Here is a 22,377-nt window from a genome sequence, read left to right as displayed (position 1 = left end):
AAGGCAAAAGCCACAGAGGCCAGAGAGGCTGCTCCGCTACGCACTTCTCTCCTGCTGGCACTCTTCAGCCTTTCCTGACTATGGACCCAGATCTAGAATCCCCTGCTGACCAGCAGTTCTGTGTACCTTTTTTTCCACTGGGCCCGTCTTGGGAAGGGACGCGGCCCAAGCCTGTGCCCTGTGGATTCCCTCTGAACCTCAGGGCTCAGAGTTCTGGCCGATTATCTTTCCCAGAGCCTTGACTTTACCTTTCTCCGGGAGTCCTCTGCCTTTCTCGGCTGCAAACTGTCTCCCAGCTGATTGTCCTCTGCCAAGTCGGGCTGGATGTTACTGGTTTCAGCTGTTCACCCTATCTGCTCCGGGACAGGACACGTCCGTCTATACCGCCGCCATTTTGTCTTCAGTCTGAAATGCATTTCTTAAGTCCAGTTAACTAAATCAAACTTGATTAAAAAAGAAAAAGAATATCTATTTTCCCATTTACAGCAAACATAAAATAAATGTATTATTTAATTTGTGATTTGATGGGTTAATGATTCTAAACTATTTGAGAATGGCCCTGGCCGGGTCTCATATGGTAGGAGCATCATCCCATACACCAAAAGGTTGTTGGTTCAGTTCCTGGTCAGAGCACATACCTACGTTTTGGGTTCAAACCCTGGTTGCATACAGGAGGCAACTTTTCGATGTTTCTCTCTCTCTCTCTTCAAATCAATAAAAACATATCCTCACGTGATGGTTTAAAAAATAAATAAACTATTCTATTAGGATTGTACTTGCCCTCTACTTATGTTTCCTTGTAGTGTTGGTATACATACTTTGTTCAGTACAGTATAGGACAGTGATGGCGAACCTTTTGAGCTCGGCATGTCAGCATTTTGAAAAACCCTAACTTAACTTTGGTGCCGTGTCACATATAGAAAATTTTTGATATTTGCAACCATAGTAAAACAAAGACATATTTTTGATATTTATTTTATATATTTAAATGCCATTTATCAAAGAAAAATCAACCAAAAAAATGAGTTCACGTGTCACCTCTGACACGCGTGTCATAGGTTCACCATCACTGGTATAGGAGGCTTTGAATACATAATTTGGGTAGGTTTTTGGTACTTTTTAGTTTGAAATAAATATAGGTTCTCAGGAAGTTGCAAAAAAATTATACAGAGGTCCCATGTAACCTTAGCCAGCAATGGTACTCATTTCCCCCAGCATTCACATCCTATATAATAAAAGGCTAATATGCAAATAGACCGAATGGCAGAACAACCGGTCGCTATGACATGCGCTGACCACCAGGGGTCTTGCGCGGAACATGGTGGGTGTCAGCCATGGCGGGATGGTGGAGCAGGTGAGCAGGGTTGCCAGACCAAGGCGGGGTGCTGGTCGCTGTCATCAGGGTGAGCCTCTGGCGGTTACTGAAAATTCTTTGCTCCTGTGCACCGCGGTCCCACCCAGTACTTGCACCTGCTGCCGGTGTCAGCCCCGCTCGCACCCACAGCCAGCACTGGAGTCACCGCTTGCACCCGCTGCCAGTGTCCGGTGCCGGTCCCAATCACTCAGCACCAACAGCAGGTACAAGCGGTGGCTGCCAGCCCTGATCGCCCCTGAAGGCTTCTCTACCTCCCCCTGCTCCTCAGGGGTGATCGGGGCACCGGTCCTGCTCATACCCTCTGCTGGCGCCAGCCCCAATCGCTCTGCGCCATCAGTGGGTGCGAGTGGGGGCTGCGGGAGCGGGACTGCCAGCAGACAGGGGAGCGGGACCACAGCAGGAGGGGCTGGGTCGGGGCATGGAGGATGGGCTGAGACCCGCCCCTGCGCCTACCGCAGCCTCGCAGCCCACAGTTCCTTTCAAGGTGCACAAATTCATGCACTGGGCCCCTAGTTTTAAATAACTGCAGTAGCACATTTCCTTTTCAATACATAATTTTTAATGAACTGTTTTCAGTTTTTATTGTTCTTATAAGCTCTTTTTCTTTACATCTTTTGTTTTATTATAAACCTGACAAGGAAAGAATTAAGCCCTATTAAATTTGTTCCTTTAATGTTGGTCTTTCCTATATGGGTTTGAATCTCTGAGATATTATCCTCTAAATACACAAGCTACTTCCTAATGGAAAGGGGTATGTTGAGCTTGGCTCTTAGATCCAATACTTGGCATTTCCACATCATTATCTTCAGCATAGAAATAGTGAACCTTTCAAAGATGCCTGACCACCATTGTAGGGCCCTTTGGCTGCTTATTTCTCTGCCCCCACTTCCACAGGGCACCTTGCCATTGGCCTTCAGATTGTCTCCTTCTCCCTCTTCTGAGGAATTTCCTCATCCATCTTCCACTCCCTCACCTTTGTCATCTGTGCTTCAGGGAGGCAGCTCAGTTCTGCCTGACTCCAGACCAGATGAGCATCATCAGCTCTCCCATAGAATGGTGATTCTCCACTTCTCAGTGGATCACTCTCCATGGGTCCTTTCTGCAACTTTCTCTAACCTCCACAACCCTCTGAATTCAACTCCCTCACAACAAAATCCTCTTGACCTCCCTGAGAGCTCATATCCAGCGGGAATGCCCAGCCCTGAACCTCCTCTCCCCTGCATCTGCTCAGTTTCCCTTCCTGCCTTATCAGGAATCTTATGCTCTTATTGTCTCTTTTCTACATCTCTAGTTTTTATCTCCTCTATGGATCCTTACCATCAGCATTTCTTAAGCCTGCTTAATTTTTTCCCAACCTTAAAAACTTCTCCCTTCCCCTTCTTCCCACGGCAGCTACTGCCCTCAGTCTCTCTGCACCATCCCTCACCCTTCTGCAAACTGTAGCCTCTAACTGGTTTGTCCTAATCCACTCCTTCATTCTTCCTATTTAATGTCTACACTGCAGCTAAAGGAATCTTTTTAAAACACAAATCTGACCATGTGACCTCTTTGCTTAAAACACCCCAGTGGCTTACCACAGAGATAGAGTCTGAGGGTAAAACCAGTGTCCCTGCTTGTTTGGACATCCAGACTTCAGGCCCTGGCTCCTGCCTGCCTCTTCCAGCCTGACTGGAACCCCGCTTTCCTGCCCATGGCATTCTTTTACCTCCTGTCATTGGCCCTCTTCTTTGTATGTGCTGTTTCTTCTATGAGGATCACTCCCTTCTCCCTGCCACCTATCCTTTCCTTGTCAAGTAAACACCTGTTCATTTTGCAAATCTCACTTCTGTATTATTTCGTCTTGGTAAGCTTTTCTAAATTATGGCATTCATACTGACCTATGCTGCTTTCTCTTCTTGGCACCCATTACACTTGTAACTTTTTAAAACTGTACTTACGTGGCTAATGCAAGCCTGTAAATCTTGTGGGGCCAGGCACCCTATCAGTTCACCGATTCCTGTTCCCTGTGCCTAGTACACTGTGTGGCCACAGTAGTTTTCATTGTTGGAGAAATGAGACAAAATGCTGTCTTTCCGCATATATGTTTTTATGAAGCTATTAAAGGTATGTGAAGCTACTTTATAGAATGCTACTTATGAAAAGTTAAAGTATAACATGAATCCTGTCAACTTAAGGTATAATATAAAGGAAGGTTTAAAGAAACCTGAACATTTTGATACAAGCTGTTTTGAAATACTGTATATGACTTAACAAAGTCTTTCTTTACTTTTTAAAATCCTGTTTGAGGAAATTTTGTTTTATACAGGGTAGGTGTCAGTGTCAAAAAGCCCCAGTCCTTTTACCTGTATCAGAACTTAACACTATGCAGCTTCCTTCAGTCCCTGTCTTAACTCTTTAAATTGCCTTTTCTGCCTGGTTGGCTTTTTATTACAAACAAGAAGAGACCCGAGCCTTCGTCATTTACTACTTAATCTTTTATTTAAGAAGACATTTTTTAATGATCATTCTGGTGTTCCCTCTTTCCTTCTGCAAATATTTATTATCTGCTGTGTGCCAGCCACTGTTCTGTTGGGGAGAGAGGGGGGAAAGCTTAATTCCCCTTACAACTCACATTATCATTCATTGGTGCCATATTTATATCATTTGAGTGCTGGGTGACCTGCCATAGGTCTTTTATATAATGGACTTCTCTTTAGAGGGGCTTTTAGCTTAAAGTAGATTATAAGTAGAATTCTATAAAGTAGTAGCTTTCTTCAATAAATATCAGTATAAATGATTTTAAAGTATATTAAGATGGCCTAAAGTACTCCTTTAATTCCATTACTAGTTTATTTCTCAGAGATGTGATGTTATGGGATTAGGCCTGATTAGTCTCAGAGAGGAAGCATGCATCATATAGGTACATTACACTGACTACATGAGCTCTGCAGTTCTTTCAGGTGGGAGGAAAATAAAAGAATATACAATTCAGTATCATGGGTATTTGTTAGCATTTCAGTTCAGCTCCAATAGAATTTATTGGCACTAGGAATTTGAATTTATTTGTTGACATTTTGATCTTTTATTTCTATAACCATTTATTATATTCACTTACAAGTCAACAGAGCACTTGAATGGGCTTTCATTCATTGTTACAAAGGAGCAGAAAAAGTATTAACTTTTAAACTTTACCACATCTTAAGTAACAAAGTTCAATACCTTATTCAGCAATTTACTCACATATATATTCTTTTGTTTTTCAAGTCAATGCCCAAAAATATGGTGTCTCGTCTTTGTGAGTCTAAAAAGGTTTGTGCTGCAGCTGATATGCAACTTCAGGTATGTATGTACCTTTGTTCATGTCTTAACTCTTTAAATTGTTCTGAAGTTTTCCAGAGTAATTATTCAAAATAAATATATAACTTTAAATTATTTCCAATGCTACACATTTCTTATAATAATTATGCTTCTAAAACATCTTTCATCTGAGTTCAAAGAACTTAACCAAATTGACTAATTCAATCCTCACTGTCTTAATGAAGTAGATGTTAAATGTGGTTATTTTCTATATTCATTCTGGAAAATCAAAACTTGGAAAAGTTACATGATTTCTTCTAAATCATACATTTTAGCAACAAATTTATATATTGTTATTCACTTTGCTTTAAAAAAATGTGTTTTTAGATGTGAAGTCTAATGAAGAGTAATGACTTTATTTCGATAACATTCAAAACCTATTTTCCAGGTTTCCAGATAAAGACTAAAAAGACTTTATGAGTCATCTTTTTTTATAAAAAGACTAGAGGCCCAGTGCATGAAATTCATGCACTGGAAGGGTACAGCCCAGCCTGTACCCTCGGGGGATGTCTGACGCTGCATGCACCAGTGACCATACTTTTTATACAGGTGAAAGGCATCTTGCTGTTGTATGGGCAGCTACATTTTTTTTTTGCCCTGATTATAAAAAATAGTACAAAGGCAGTAGTACTATTTTTCTGTTCTTATGGGTGGAAAAACTCAAGCACAGAGAAATTAAATAATAGGCTTTGTCACACTTTGTCACATATAAGTGTCAGCATCAGAGCTGACCACAAAATGTGCAAGCCAGAGTCCATGCATGTCATTGCTGCATCATCCTGTTTTTTCAGTGTTAGAGTAGCCTTGCCTCTTAATTTTTAAATCTAAGAGACTTTTCCCAATATATAGGGTAGGGTCCCTAGGCCTGGCCAACTATCAGGGCCAATCTCTGGGGCAACCGGCAGGCAGGGCGATCGGGGAAGGAGGGACCCGCCTGCTGTCATCCACCTTGGCTGGTGGCCTGGGGCTGCCTGCTTACGGCCCTACCCCCCAATCGCCGCCACCGGTCACCTCCCTCTTGAGGGGCAAACGCTCAACGCAGGAGCTGCCCTAACCGGTCGTTCCACTGTTCGGTCAATTTGCATGTTAGGGTTTTATTATGTAGGATGTCAGGTCTATATGATACCAGATGTTTAAGTTATTTGTAATTACTGAGATTGCTCGTGGAATTCTTACCCATCAGATCTTGGGAGTTATATAAACATAACCTAAACACCCATCTTTCATCTCAAGCATCTCAAAATACTTACTTTATAATGATCTAGTTACCTATTTAAAAGTGTAGCCACTCCTTAATTGTTTTATAGTTTTGTAAAATTCAGTCCCTAAAAAGTAAGTAATGAGCTTTGTTTTTTTGTACCTTAAAATACATATTTCAGTAAAGAAAATACCTACTGTAGACAAAACAGTATATTTGCATTTGATTTACATTATTTAGTATCTATCCTATCTAATAAAGACACAATATGCAAATTAACCATCACTCTGTGACAAAGATGGCAGCGGCCAGGCCAGGATGCTTGCATCGTTGCTATGGCAACGACGCAGGCATTCCGCCCCATCCCAGCCGCTCCAGGCCTCTGGGCAGCACGCGTGTGCAGGCGCAGAGCAACCTGGGCTGGGCAGGATGCCTGCTATGAGGGGGGGTGTGGGGGGTGGAGGGAGCTACAGGAATGTGGTAGCCGGAGCAAAGGCCAAGTGGCTGGAGCGAAGGCGGAAGGCAGTGACCAGAGCGAAGGCCGGGTCCCAGGTGCCAGAGGGAAGCCGGTGCCGGCAGCCAGGGGAAGGAACACCTATTGTTGCATGAATCTTCGTGCATCGGGCCTTTAGTATCAATATAATTAAAACTGAATTTCTGAATTATTTTTTAAAATTAGAATTACTGGTACTTGGAAAAAGTCTTTTGATTTGCTGATAATTATAGTACAAGTCCTAGTTTAAAACCTTTTGTCATGGCTCTTATTTTGAACAGTTGCTCCAATGATATTCTTTTAAAATGGAAAACCAACTTTTCATTCCTCCCACCTTCTAGAAAGAATAACCCCTTTATTAGGAGAGAATGGGAAAGCTGGAAAGGGAGAGGGAGGAGGGGAGAGAGGGACAGAGAGAGAGAACCTGTTACCAGAGGAGCCGCAGGAACCAGTTTTCATATTATACAATAGTTTCTTTGTACAGTGGAGAAAAACAAAGGTGGAAAGGAAATGGATTATTTCAGGTTTCTAGAGGGGTATTAAAATTGTAATTTTTTATTTTTTTATTTTTTGCAGTGCATTGTTTTACAAATAGACTCTTAATTTTCTGTAGCTCTAAGGATCTTGATCCAAAGCATGCATGATTCCCTTCGTGAGCAAATAGGCTCATCACTTTAGAATTGTTTGGTTTATCTGCAAATGAGCATGAAATACATGCATTTAATTTATTTTGCTCTGTTTTTATAATTTAAAAAAATCTTCCATGCTTATGCCTTTCATCTGTGAAAGGTAAAATTGAAAGAATGAAACTCTTGAATTCTTATTTGTTTATAGATTGTGGCAAAACACACACACACACACACACACACACACACACACATACCAAAAAAATCAACACCTCAGTTGAGGTTAGAATTTAAAAGTTTTAATTCCTAATAATTTATTCAGTTAGAATATAGACAAGACTTGTATGGGTAATTTTGGCTCCTGTTTATCTTTATGCATTATTACTTATTATAGAATATAGAATTGAAAGAGCTATATTTAGCTATACGTTTAGATTACCAGTTAGAGTAAAGCAATATTTATATTTAGAAAATCTCTATATTTTTCTAGGGAATGTTTAAACTTGACTTTATAATTTAGAACCATAATTCTATATCTAGATGAAGCCAGAAGCTACAAGTCATTTAAATTTTTCTTTTATCCAAACTAATCCTTACTTCTTTCAAATCAACAGCTGCACATTCTCTGCAAATTCTGTTTTTGAGTCAGAAAGATACATATCAGAAACATAATTGCATAACAATTTTTTTTCAAAATAAAGCATTTTCTACTTATTAACAATGCTAACAGTCAAGTCAAAAAAATTTATCATTACTATAGATTTTATGCAAAATTTAATTTTCAGAACTTTATAAGCAGCAGATTTCACATTCAAACTTTTTCTAATGCTTCATTCTCCTATTATGTTTTAATGGCCTATATCTTCTATTTTGAGGTGAATGATCCTTTTCTTCTGGTCACCTCCTTAAGCCAGAATTGTTCCTGCATAGCAGCTGCTGCTTTTGCACCTCCTGGCACCAGATGTGGGGACTGACTTGGCTCTAGATTCAGATTCTCCAACAGCTGTACCAGAATTCTTTGTAATATCTGTCTTCACCAGACACTAGGTTGTTATTGCTTTCTCCACCTCACCCCATCTATTTATCTTCTCTTACCTCTCCTTACAAAACTAGGATTCTGACCATTTCATTTTTCTCACTTAAGATATATGGGATTCCAGGAATAAAACAAACAGTATTTGTTAGGTTCTGGAGTCACAGTCATAACTTTATTTTTCATATTTCTAACCATATTTATTGCCGATACAAAGAAAGGCAAAATTTTAGTTCACAAATTTAAGTTGCTACATTATATTTTAAAGAGTACCTTACAGATAAGATTCAAAATTCTTTAATATCTTTAATTGTGAAAGGTTGAGAGTTTTCCTTTTCATCATTGACATAGTGTTAAATAATGAGCAAAATATATCTCAAGCAATATACATCTATATTTGTGAATGTTTTAGACTGTGATTTAAAATTATTATTCTGGAATGCATATAACATCTTTGGTCAAACACATCTTAGGTATAAGAAGGGCTACCCAAACTAAATAAATGTTTTCATCTGTCTAGGTCTTTTATGCCATTTTGGATCAAATTTACCATGGGAAGCATCCCCTGAGGCGGTCAACCACAGACATTCTCAAGGAAACACAGGAGAAATTTTATGGTTTACCATACGTTCCAAACACTGTGAGTGTAGCATTTTGATCCTGTTGTGTCCCATTGAGTGGTTCTGCTAGTGTATCCATCAGTAGTTCGTAGGTTGTGATCACCTTCCCCCTCCCATAACTTGGAATCCTTATATTTATATCAAAGTTTCACATGGGGCAAATGCTAGAAATTGCTTGGCTTACTTAATGTCTCCAGCCATACATATTTTTTTAATTTTTTAAAACTTTTTTTGTTGTTAACCTTCGCCCAAGGATATTTCTCCATTGATTTTTACAGAGAGTAGAAGGGAGGGGGAGAGACAGAGAGAGAGAAACATTGATGTGAAAGAGACACATTGATTGGCTGTCTCCCACACTTGCCCCAGCCAGGACTAGCTATCAAGCCTGCAACCCAAGTACATGCAAATGCAATCATAAATAAGGGAGTTACAACTGATACCATAGAGATACAAATTTGACAATCTAGAAGAAATATATAAATTTCTAGAAGTATATAACCTTCCAAGACTGAACTGGTTAGGAATAGAAAATCTAAACAGACTGATTACTAGTAATAAAATTGAAGTGGTAATCAGAAACTTCCAACAAATTAAAATCCAGAACTAGATAACTTCTCAGGTGAATTCTACCAAACATTCAAAAAAGAACTAATGCCTTTTCTTAAACTATATCAAAATATTGAAAAGGAAGAAACACTTATGAACTCATTATACAAAGTTAGTGTTACCTTGATACCAAAGTCAGACAAAGAAATGACAAAAATTAAAAAAAAAATTTACAGGCCAATATCCTTGATGAACATAAATACAAAAATTCTCAACCAAATATTAACAAATCAGATTTAACAATACATTAAATGGATTATACACCATAATGTAGTGGAATTCATCCCAGGGATACAAGGATGGTTCAACATTTATAAATCAATAATGCGATACACCACATTAACAAAATAAAGGGAAAACCATATGATCATCTCAGGAGATTCAGAAAAAAGCATTTAACAAAATCCAACATTCTTTTATAAAAATAATCTCAACAAAATATATATAGGAGTAACATATCTCAACAAGTTAATGTTATATATGGGAAACCCACAGCTAATATCATACTCAATGGTGAAGAGTTGAAAGCTTTGCCTCTAAGACAGGGGTGGGCAAACTTTTTGACTCGAGGCCCTCAATGGGTTCTTAAACTGGACCGGAGGGCCGGAACAAAAGCATGGATGGAGTGTTTGTGTGAACTAATATAAATTCAAAGTAAACATCATTACATAAAAGGGTACGGTCTTTTTTTCCAATAGTTTTATTCATTTCAAATGGTCTGGATCCGGCCCACGGGCCGTAGTTTGCCCACAGCTGCTCTAAGATTAAGAACGAGACAATGATGCCCACTCTCACCACTTCTATTCAACATGGTATTAGAAATCCTAGCCATAGCAGTCAGAGAAGGAAAAGAATTAAAAGGTATCCAGATTGGAAAGGAAGAAGTACAACTGCTGGGGTCCAACCCCAGCAGGTCCAGGGGTTCCCCAAAGGTGTGGACGGAGTCGGTGAAGAAGGAATGACACGGAGACAGCGTTCAGTTGATCAGCAGCCTTGCCAGGATCTCTAGCCACAATCTCCAGCCAAGTTCTATGTCCATGTTCTCTGGCTAGGTTCTCCAGCCAGGTTCTCCAGGTTCTCCAGCCAGGTTCTGTAGCCATGTTCTCTCGCTAGGTTCTCTAGCCAGGTTCAGTCGCCAGGTTCTAGGCAGGTTCTCTTGCCATGTTCTATCCAGGTTCTGTAGCCAGGTTCTGTTTCTAGGATCTGTCAGCCAGGTTCTCTCGTCTAGGTTCTGTCTCTAGGTTCTGTTGCCAGTTTCTGTCCAGGATCTTTTGCCATGTTCTCTACAGGTGACCTTGGCTAAAACACTTAGTGCCAAGAAGGTGAGCAAATATATTAAGAACAGTATGCCATTTTGCCAGGTCCCTTGAAACAGCAAGGATGGACCGGCTCCCGGCATACCACTCTCATTATTTACAGATGACATGATACTATAGATAGAAAACCCTAAGAACCCCACCAAAAATCTATTAGAACTAATAAATGAATTGAGTAAAGTTGTAGGTTACAGAAATCTATTATGTTTCTATATACCAATAATTTACAATCAGAAGAAGAAATTAAGAAAATAATTCTATTTACAGTTGCCCCAGAAAACATACAATACCTAGGAATAAATTTAACCGTAAAGGTGAGAAAGACTTGTAATGTGAAAATTGTAAGACACTTAAAAATAAATTGAAGATGATACAAATAAATGGAAGGATATACCTTGCTGTTTTGATTAGAAGGATTAAAATTGTTAAAATGTCCTTATTACCTAAAGCAATCTACAGATTTAGTGTAATCCTTATTAAAATATCAAAGACATTCTTCTCAGAATTAAAACAACTAATCCTAAAATATATATGAAACCACAAAAAACTTCAATAGCCAACAAAATCTTGAATAAGAGCAAAGTGGAAGCTATCAGTCATGCTCCCTGATTTCAGAGTATACTACAAAGCTGCAATAATCAAAACAGCATGGTGCTGGCATAAAAACAGATATATAGATCAATGGAATAGAATTGAGAGCCCAGAAATAAATTCTGTGGTCAATTAATGCATGACAAAGGAGACAAGGCTATACAATGGGGCAAAGATATTCTCTTCAATAAGTGATTTTTGAGGAAACAATAGATATATGCAAAAAAATGAAATTGGATCACTTTCTTACACCATGTACAAAAATAAGCTCAAAATGGATTAAATCTTAAATGTGAGGCCTGAAACCATAAAACTCTTAGAAGAAAAAAGCAGTAAACACTTTAACATTGTTCTTGGCGATATCTTTTGATATGTCTTCTTGGGCAAGGGCAACAAAAGTGAAAATAAACAAATGGGACTGTGTCAAACTAAGAAGTGTTTGCACAGCAAAAAACCAACAAAATGAAAAGACAGTCTACTAAATGGGACAAAACATTTGCAAGCAATACATCTGATGAGGAGATAGTATCCAAAATACACAAGGAATTCATACACAAGAAAACAACAACAAATAATCCAGTTAAAAATGGGCAGAGGACCTGAATAGACATTTCGCTAAAGAGGATATACAGATGGCCATGACATATAAAAAAGTGCTCAGCATCACTAGTCGTCAGGGAAATGCACATTAAAACCACAATGAAATATCACCTCACACCTGTCAGAATGACTCATTAATAAATCAAAAAATAAGTGCTGGTGAGGATGTGGAGAAAAAGGAACCCTCAGACATTGTTAGTAGGGTTGTAAATTAGTGCAGCCACTATGGAAAATAGTATAGAAAGCCATGGACAGTGGGTCAGTGGTTAGAGCAGCTGTGGGCAAACTACGGCCTGCGGGCCAGATCCAGACCGTTTGAAATGAATAAAACTAAAAAAAAAAAAAAGACCGTACCCTTTTATGTAATGATGTTTACTTTGAATTTATATTAGTTCACACAAACACTCCATCCATGCTTTTGTTCCGGCCCTCCAGTCCAGTTTAAGTACCCATTGTGGCCCTCCAGTCAAAAAGTTTGCCCATCCCTGGGTTAGAGCCTCACCCCGTGCACCCAAAGGTGGTGGATTCCATTTCCAGTCAAGGGCATGTAACTGGGTTGCAGGTTCCAGCCCCAGTTGGGGCACATGTGGGAGGCAATCAATCAATGTGTTTCTCTCACATTGATGTTTCTCTCTCTCCCTCTGTCCCTGTCCCTCTCCTTTTCTCCTTCCCTCCTTTCCATTCTCTAAAAATGAATGGAAAAAATATCCCCATGTGAAAATTAACAAATAAAGAAAGGAGGAAAGGAGACAAGAGGGGAAGGGAGGGGAGATAATACTCATAAAATTCAGATAGTGCTTACCTCTAGAATAAGGAATAGGATCACACATGTCTTAGAAATATTTTGTTTCTTGATAATTTTGCCATTCTTTTTGCTCTATTAGTACAGATGTATTCTTGGTATGTAGAAAACATTCCTAAATGTTAATAGGCTATTTTGTTTGCAATGTATGGGATAAATAATGGATTTAGGGAAACCACTTGGAAAGTTACTTAATTTCCCTGGCAAACACTAATGGTGTCTTCAACTAGAACAGTGGCATTGGGGAAGGAAAGATTGAAATGGGCTGGAGAACAGTGTAGAAAGGTACAGTCAGTAAGTCCAGGTAGTGGACTGGGGTAATGAGTGAGAAGTAAGGATCAAAAATGACTGCAAGGTTTTTAACAAGAGTATTGAATAGAAGGTGACTAGTGTCTCTTCCCATACAGACCAAAAGAGTGATAGTTTTCCTCCTATAAACTTATCTCCAGAAATTGCTCTCTCAAGTGAATCACTTTTTTCCCTCAAATTAAACAGTTATAAAAGGAAATTATAACTTAAACAGCAACCTACAAAGGATTCAGAATGTTTATATAATCTGTACACATTATATGGACGGAATGTGCTCTAAACTTTTAGAGATGGTGATTACATATGTGTATGTATTAGCATTTCTTTAAGTGTGTTAATAACTCATCTTGGGAATAAAGTGCCCTGTTAATTATGTTTGAGAAACACTGGTTTAAATTATGTTAAGTGGGTTTTTTACTGCAGGACTTCTCAAAATCTGCAAATGAACATAAATTTCTAGTGCTCTGTTCCCAAACTTAATAACTTTGGGAGTCTTCATCAATAGGGTATATTTTGGAATACTCTGCAAGTATATTATTCTGTAATTATATTACTGTTGAATGGGGGCATCTCTATCAATATTCTACATAAAATAATGGATGCTTATTTTTAAATGAATAGCATTATTATGTCAGCAATTTATTAATATTTTGTGACTCCTAGGTCACTCCGTATAATATATTGTATAGACAAGTTTAATATCTACTTTTATTTGCTATTTCATCTAACAGTAGTTTGATGCTAGAAATCCAAAAGCTCCTGCTCAGGTGTAATAGAGGGTGATTTTTCAAGATGCCAACAGGCTAGTCTTCCCTTGTCACCACTTCTATTTAGTGTATAATGAATATTCTCAGATTATTTCTAAATGATTGTTCATTCCCTCACTTTTAATTCGGAGAGTAGAAAATGCTGTATTTCTTTAAAATATATTTTTATTTATTTCAGAGAGGAAGGGAGAGGGGAAAAGGATAGAAATACAAATGATGAGAGAGTATTATTTATTGGCTGCCTCTTGCACACTCCCCACTGGGCATTAAGCCCACAACCCAGGTATGTGCCATGACTGGGAATTGAACCATGACTTCCTGGCTCATAGGTTGTTGCTCAACTGCTGAGCCACACTGGCCAGCTGTATTTTTATTTTTATAGTACTCCAGATTTATAATTCTTACATTGTGACTCACCTCTGAAACTGTTGAGAAACAATCATGTATATCTAAGAAAGTTTGGAATGAAACATTTCTCTGGCCTTATGATCCTCAAATTCTGTCCTAATAAGTATTTTTAAAGCTCAAAACATGAACAACTACTCTGCTGGTAGACTACAGTTTTTAAGATTGGTTAATGATGCTGTTGTATTTCAGTGTTTTAAAGTAATTTTGTAGACTTGTGAATATTGGTGTTAGAGCTGTGTGTCTCACACGTCTGTTCTTTGAGTAAGTCTTGATGCCTATACGACCTTTGTTTGTCCTTTATCCACCTCAAATTGAAAACAGGAATGTTCATATAATAAGGAAGTCCTGAGCACATGGAAGTCTTTACTTAATTCTTTATTTTACATCAGGGATGGGAAACATCTGGCCCTCGGGCCTTATAAGGCCCATGAAACCATTTGGTCTGTCCCTACCAAGGCATTAGGGGTGAGTTAATTAAATGTTTGACCAAATATAGCAGGCTAATTTTTAAGTTGATAATTTTGTATGGCCCAGGAATGATGTTATAAATATCCAAATGGCCCTTGGCAAAACAAAGGTTCCCTACTCCTGCTTTAGCATCATTGTGATAGCTATTTTGTCTTCTTGTCCATATATAATTTAAAATGTACTGTCTTAATAGTATAAAAGTTTTTAAAACTAAAATAAAAGAGTTATTTTTAGGAAAGCAATTTCTGGGATTGAATGATGTGTTGATGTCTCTGGTCATTAGTCTTATTAGAACAAACACCAACAAAGAATGTGAAAGGAAGACATGTTTCTTGTGAATAGTGTCCACTCCATATTTGTTTCACTTTTGTATCCAGCAACAAACTCATATTATAGTGACACAGTGTTATACTGATTAAAAGTGGCACACCTATTATTCTAGTTTACCTGGGGTCGGGGCGGGGGGCGGGAGGGGATAGTTCCCAAATAATAGACTAATAAGTGAACTTTTAGCATAGGGATAGGGTTTTATATGAACTGTGAACAGTGCTTACCTGTACACCTTTGGGAGTAGGTGTATCTAGAGGCTTATTAGGGAATATACCTGACTGGCTTCAAGGGGCGTTATTTCAAAAAGGCTCTTTGCCCTGGTCGAGTGGCTCAGTTGGTTGGAGTATCATCCTGTACACCAGAAGGATGCGGTTTCAATTCCCAGTGACGGCACATAACTGGGTTGAAGGTTCAGTCCCCAGCCTGAGCACATGCAGGAGGCAACTGAGCCATGTTTCTCTCTCTTGCCCTTCCTCTGTCTAAAATCAATTAAAGAAAACAACCAACCATATCCTTGGGTGAGGATCAAAAAGGCTGCTGCTCCTGGAGACTGATTTCTATTCAGACCTATTTCTATGACCTCTAATTATACAGAAGTGATTACATGTATAATGATTGCATTAAGTATAACTTTCTGTCTCTAGAACAGACGGCTGAAAATTGTCCTAAATTTAGTCATATAGCAAAGAGCAAACAGGCTTTGGTTTGTTATTTAGCATAAAGAAAACTATATCCAAATTCCAATTTATATATTTATATATATTAATTCAATTATTTATATTCTAGATAATACTTGTTATTTTTAATAATTTATATATTATGTTTATAATAGGTATTTTTATTAAGTGCACGCTATGCACTGTGTGTTATAGATGGGGATATAATAGTGAATAGAACAGAAAAATTCCTGGCCCTCATAGAGTCTGTATTAGAAATGACTTGTGTGGTGGAGGAAGGGGTATATACATAATTATCATTGCGTCCAACTGTCTGTGAAACATTTCATTATTAAGTAAACTATTCCATGAACCCCCTGAAATTGTTTTGAGTTGTGAGCAAATGAACTAAGCATAAGATTGGGATATTCTGATGCATAATACAGCTAATACAAGGATATTTTGGGACCCTAGTTTTTTATTTCCAGAGGGAGTCTATTCATGGAGGCATAGCAGTGGCTAGAGACAGTGGGAGGTTAAGCAAGAGGAAAAAAAAAAGATGGCTAGGTAGAATGGAGAGTGGCTCAGAGGCTCCAGTAGGTGATTAGCCAGACCTCAGTATTTGGTGCCTGATAGGTTGGGAGATGGTGCTAAAGGAGGAGTGGGTGTGATACCCAGGGTTTGAATAGGGATGGAGAAGGCATTCTGTGAAATACAGGAGGGGTAGCTGCTTTATGGGTGCAAAGATTGATGTGTTTATTTTGAGGTGACACTAGACTATCCAAGTGGAGATGCCTGTGAGCAGCTGTTGGAACAGTGGTTGGTAACCCAGATAACAGATCAAAGCTGGAGCTATGTGGATTTGGAGCCTAGAGAGAGACTTCCATAGTTATGGACAACATTAAACGGAGAATTGGCTGGGTAAGAATTTAAGAGACAACCCATAAGAATATTTAAGCAGTGGGCATACGCTGAATCAGCCACTGTGGTTGGAGATCTAATTGGAACAACTTTTCTCGGGTGAAAGCAGAAAACAAAATTTTAAACATATTATTGCCTCTTCTGTTTCTACTACTACAATTATAACTGTATAATGGTCTGTTTGCTTCTGTTATTTTAGGGTTATCTTGACTTATGGTAGCTTGGAATATCACTTATACAACATTTATTTTGGATGCATGTTCTGAGTTACAAAATAATAGACTAATAAGTGAACTTTTAGCATACAACTTAAGTGTTATTTGAGAGCTTCTTATGTTGAAATTGCTCAGTATTTAGAGCAGATCCTTAAGCTGACATTGCTGTTGTCATGATTATATGTGCAAAGGAAAGTAACCACTAATTTACCATTTGGGAGATGGAGAGCAACCAGTGGTAAACCTAATTGTTTTTATAGTGTGCTCATCCCAGATTAACTTTCAAACAGACCTCTAACCATGTAGCAGAGTAGGAGTAGGGAGATGAAGTCTATAATGAAAGATTGCAGACAGATTTTTTGAGAGCACTTTTACCATGTTTACTTTACTGTATGGATTTTTGTTTTTTAATAGTCTTAAAAAGAAGAAAAATAAAAACGCCCACCATAAGAAAATACATTGCTACATATAGTTTGAGCGTTATGATTTTGATTTATTACTACTAGAGTTTATTTTCTTTCCTGTTTACTTGATAGTCAACTTTTAAGAACTTTTTTCTTCCAAATACATATGTGAGTGCATGCATATGTATATGTGAATCCATGTAGATATCTGACAATGGTGCATTCAAGCAGATTAAATATTGAATATTATATCCATTTTTTAATTTTAAATGTATATAGGGTATCCCAAAAAATGTATACACATACTTTTAATAATTATAAAGGCAGTGTTTATTAAAATACATTTCATTTTCAAAATTGAGCTATCATCTGTTTCAGTATGTATACATTTTTTGGGGAGATACCCTATATATTTCAAAGCTTTTCATTGGAGATTTTACAATTTTTAGTTCACTTATTAATAGAAAAAATTGTATCACAGCTTATTGACCTCATATAGCATCTTTTTTTTTTTACTTTTAAAAGCTTTAATTTTAGAATTAGTAGAACACTAAGGTAAGAAATATCTATTATATAAAAAGTCTGTGGTCGTCACACCATAATGACCGATCAGCAGGAGGCTGTGTACGTGGAGTGGGCGGGGCTGTGTGCATGGTGAGGCATGCACGGGTGGGCGGGGACTTGACTCTGGAGGATTTGACTGGAGGTGTGGGTGGGTTTCTGGGTCCCGCCTCCCGCGCCTGTGGAACTCTTTCTCGATCCCACCTCCGGCAGTGGTGGTGGCAGCCGTGGGACTCTTTCTGGGTCCCGTTTCCCGCAGCGGTGGTGACTACAGGACTCTTTCCGGATCCCACCAAGCTGCAGGACCCTGGGTCCTGTGTCTCAAGTGATTTCACACGCCGGGCCCCTAGTTCATCTATAAAATGATTTCAACCATCACGATTAAAGATTAAAATGCCAATCAGATTTTTTTCGATTAGTTATTTTTAAAGTCTGGTGAGATAAACAGTGGTTACATGTGAGTATATATTTGTAATAAAAAAAAGAGTAATATGCTAATTAAGACCAGACAGTGGTACGACCTTCCCAGTGAAGCCGGGGCTGTGAAGGCTGAGCCCCTTGCACAATTTAGTGCATCAGGCCTCATATATATATAGAAATCTGAAATTTGCTTTGGACCTTTGCTATTCTTACCTCACAATTGGTCAGATGCTGTTTTAAAGAATGGCATAAAGGTCTCTTTTTTTAATATATAAAAAAACTATTAAGTAATAGAACTAGGCTGCCAGCATTGTTAAAAATTCATCATTCTGTCTCTAGATAATTGAATTTAAATTATTTGTTTACCATCCTCATCCCTTCTATTTGGTTAATTTGTTTTGTTTTTCTTTTCTTCTGGGAGAGAAGTTGCATTTCCTCCTATTCTTAAGCCCCAGCTCTCACAGGAATGTAAGGACTCTCCTTGTGAGGTAAAGGTGCTGCCCAGGTTGCACTAATTTGATGTTGCTAAGCAAATGTTAGATTAAACAAAACAATATTTTTTCTTTCTCTTAAATACAACTGCCATATGGTGCATATCTCCAACAAACCTAAGTGGTTAATTGCATGTTAAATTCCTTTACTCTTTGGCTACATAAACAACTGAGAAAATATTTACCTTCTCTGTCATGCTAGATTTATTTATGACTTTGTAACTAAAACACAGAAGTGTTATAAATTGAAACTTTAATCTCAGGATTGACTCATTTTCCAAAAATTTATAGGCTTTCAGTTTGTGGGACAGCTGCAAATCTGGATTTCACTGATCTAAAACATGAAGATATTATAAGATTACCAGGATTGTTTTTATAATATAGTCCTTTGTGCCAAGTCACCAACTTTCATTTTTGTCTTGGTTTTCATGAATAGTGCTTTCTTTCTTTTTTTAAAAAAAAAAAAAAATGCCTGCAAATTCATATAGACTAGATATAAGGAAATAAAAATCCAGGATATTAGAAGATCTTTTCAACCTAGTAATCTTTGTAATTTAAATGATGCACATGTATCTTTTAGATTTTAAATTATTTACATTTTAAGTAGCTTTTTCTCTGGTGATTCTGTAAGTGAAGTCATGTTTCATCCATGGTGAATGTGAGCTGTGAGCAGAACACAGTGATCTCACTATTATACATGGCATCCAAGGGGTTTATTACAATGTCTTTTTACTTCTATGCCTTTGAGACTTATTAGCAGTATAAGGAAACCTCCAGTTGACTGATACTAATTTTATGTTTTAATTATATTTGAAGTAAGTAGAATATGCAAATGACTAAAAATCACAAGGTATAAAAGGGTTTACAGTGAAAAGTCTCCCTCCTTCTCTGTCCTCCAGGCCCTTGGCCCCTTTACCTGGAAGCACCCTGTATTACTGTTATTTCTCAGGTGCTAACTTGAAGATAGACTTACTTCTATTAGTTGTAAGGAGACATCAAATCTGCAGTTCTAATGCCTTTCCCTTACTATTCTTCCTGCCTTCTCTCTGAGATAGGCTAACTCTAGACTGGGCAATTACAGTTCTCCCTTAATGGAGTACTCTCTTACCTACTTTTCCTCTCTCAAATCCACATAGCTATCAGTGAGGTCTTTTCTAAATACAAATTTGATAATGGCAGCTCTCCCCTTAAAGCCATTCAATAGCTTCCATTGCTTTTTAACTAAAGACCAAAGGCCTTTGCCACCAAGTTCCTATGTGATCTGGTCACTAGCTCCATCCAGTTAAATGCACTTGCTACCTTTGGCTCCAAGTTCTGAGCACTTGTTTCCCGCTTCCTAGAGCAATCTCTGTTCTCCTTACTTTACCTCTGCTAAAAATGTCACTTGTCCAGACCTGGTCAGTTCTTCTGTTATACATCTCACAGCACCGGGGTCTTTTTCTTCATATCGCTCATCACAGTTTATAATTTCTTGATGTCATTGATTAATTTATATCTTCCCAATGGGAGTTAAATTCACACAAGAACAAGGCCCATATTTTATTTGTTTATTATTTCTTCGGGCCCCACGATTACTTATGCATGGTAGATGCCTAACTAATATTTATAGTTTTTTTAACCTTTTTATTGAGACATAACTTACATAAAATGCACAAATTCTAATACACAGCTTCATGATGTTTTAAATATGCATATACTTGAGTAACCATTGTTCAGATTAAGATATAAAACATTTCCAATACCTCTTAGAAAATCCCTGCAACCCCCCTCCTAGTCAATATGCCTTCCCCACAAAGTAACCACTAGCTTTACCTATTTTTTAGCTCATGTAAGTGCCAACATATGGTATGTGCTCTTTGTGTCTGGCTTCTTTCATACAACGTTATGTCCCTGAGATCCATTCATCTGTTGCATGCTTCATTAATCTGTTCTTTTTCATTGTCATTGCTTTCAAGTATTTCATTTTTTTAATGTTGTTTATTTTTTATTTTTTTTTAGAGAGAGAGAGAGAGAGAGACAGAGGAAGGGAGGGAGTTAGAGATATAGAAACATTGATGGGAAGAGCAACATTGATCAGCTGCCTCCTGCATGCCCCTACTAGGGATTGAGCCTGTACCCTGGGCATGTGCCCTGACTAGGAATTGAACCAGTGACCTCTTGGTTCATGGGTCAGTGCTCAACTACTGAGCTACACTGGCCGAGCTCAAGTATTACATTTTTAATGTGCCACAACTTTTTGATCTATTCCATTATTGATGGACATTTGAGTTATTTCTAGTTTGTGGTTATTATGAGTATAGTTCCTATAAATATTATTGTATATGTCTGTTTCTGTTGAGCATATACCCAGGAATGATATGGATAAACTTCTATGTAGTTTCAATGTATCTGTTGCCAAACAGTTTTTCAAAGTAGTTCTCCTGAGTTACACACCAACTAGCAAGGTTTGGATGTATTATTTGCTCCACATGCTGTCTAATACATGGATAGTCCTTTCAATTTCAGCCATTTCTCAGGGTGTGGAGCCTTATCTCATTGTGGTTTTAATTTGTACTTTTCTCATGATTATTCATACTGGGCACTTTTTTTCATATGCTTATAGGCCACTTGAGTGTCCTCTTTGTGTAAGGATTTTAGCTCTAATCTGGATGAAAAAGGAAACCATGGGAAGGTTTTATGAACTGAAACATCTAAATCAGAGTACTAATATCAACGGGCCCTAGAATGGAGTTAGGAGGATACTGGGGAAGTCAGACTTACATATGTCCACACCAGATAAAGTTTGGACTCTGATGCTTATCATAGAAGTACATATCCTGGAACCTGCCCCTCCCCCATTCTGCATCCCCTCTTTCCCCATTCCCATATCAGTGCTTAAGTCAGAGTTTCATCACCCAGATCTGACCATTCCCTTTTGAACTAGCCATCGCACCATATTAAGTAGCCAATAGCAAAAGTTTCAGTCTGTGGTTTTTTTACCTTTATATAAAACCTGCCTTTACTATTCTTTCCAGACCACAGTTTGGGGTGCTACTTAATGAATCTGTGTCACTCAGATTGCAGTCCTTTGCTCAAATAAAAGCTTTTTTAATTTTTTTTATAGATTAAACTTTTTTTTTTTATTGGTTGACATTTTCAAGCAGATGGGAAATTGAGTGTAAGAGAGAGAGAAGAGTCTAAAGTAATTGCAAAGGTTTTGGCCTAAGCAGCCAAAAAGATGGTGTTGCTATTAATATGAAGAAGATGATATAAAGAATAGGTCCTTAATAGTGATTTGGAAATCAGTTTTAGGAATCCTAAATTTAAGATGTCTGTTAGATAGAAAGAGAGAAGATGTCACATGGGCCGGGGAATATGTAAGTCCAAAGTTCAGAGATGCAATCTGTGCTGGATATACCAATATAGAGCTATATCTACAGCCAACATTGTGGGTGAGATCACCCTTAACAGTGATTATAAACGGTATGTTCCTCAGTGCAGGTACTGGTCAAAGCTCAGTACCTGCACCTGCACAGCTGAATATGGCTGGGACAGGCACACAACCACCCCAATGGGTCTTATTTCAAACTAGTGACCTGGAGCACGAATTGGTGCACATTGAAAGAAAATTAATTAGAAGAAATACTTTAATATCACTATTTAACCTTTCTCTATAAAAGAATTGTCAACCAAATTCACACTCCAGAATGACAGATGGAAACATATGTGTGCAATTGGCGCCAGCAAGAGCTTTATATGTATCACTCATACACAAATCAACTTGGCCTTTTATATATATACTACAGGCCCCGTGCACAAAAATTTGTGCACTCGGCGGGGGGGGGGGGGGGC

At 38.1% G+C, this 22,377-nt stretch overlaps 1 protein-coding gene across 1 annotated transcript in view; it reads left to right on the top strand.

Annotated features, from left to right (window-relative positions):
• Positions 1–4,621: 4,621 nt before the first annotated feature.
• The window catches only part of LOC102754588 (mitochondrial intermediate peptidase), a 92,099-nt gene continuing 74,343 nt past the window's right edge, over positions 4,622–22,377 (top strand). Inside the window, exons 1-2 of the mRNA XM_006756142.2 lie at positions 4,622–4,693; positions 8,582–8,701. Coding sequence (XP_006756205.2) covers positions 4,622–4,693; positions 8,582–8,701 — 192 coding nt within the window. The remainder of the gene's footprint in view (positions 4,694–8,581; positions 8,702–22,377) is intronic.

This window comes from Myotis davidii, unplaced genomic scaffold (genome assembly GCF_000327345.1).
Source record: "Myotis davidii unplaced genomic scaffold, ASM32734v1 scaffold1671, whole genome shotgun sequence".
NCBI lineage: Eukaryota > Metazoa > Chordata > Mammalia > Chiroptera > Vespertilionidae > Myotis > Myotis davidii.
This window is presented reverse-complemented; position numbering and strand designations above follow the sequence as displayed.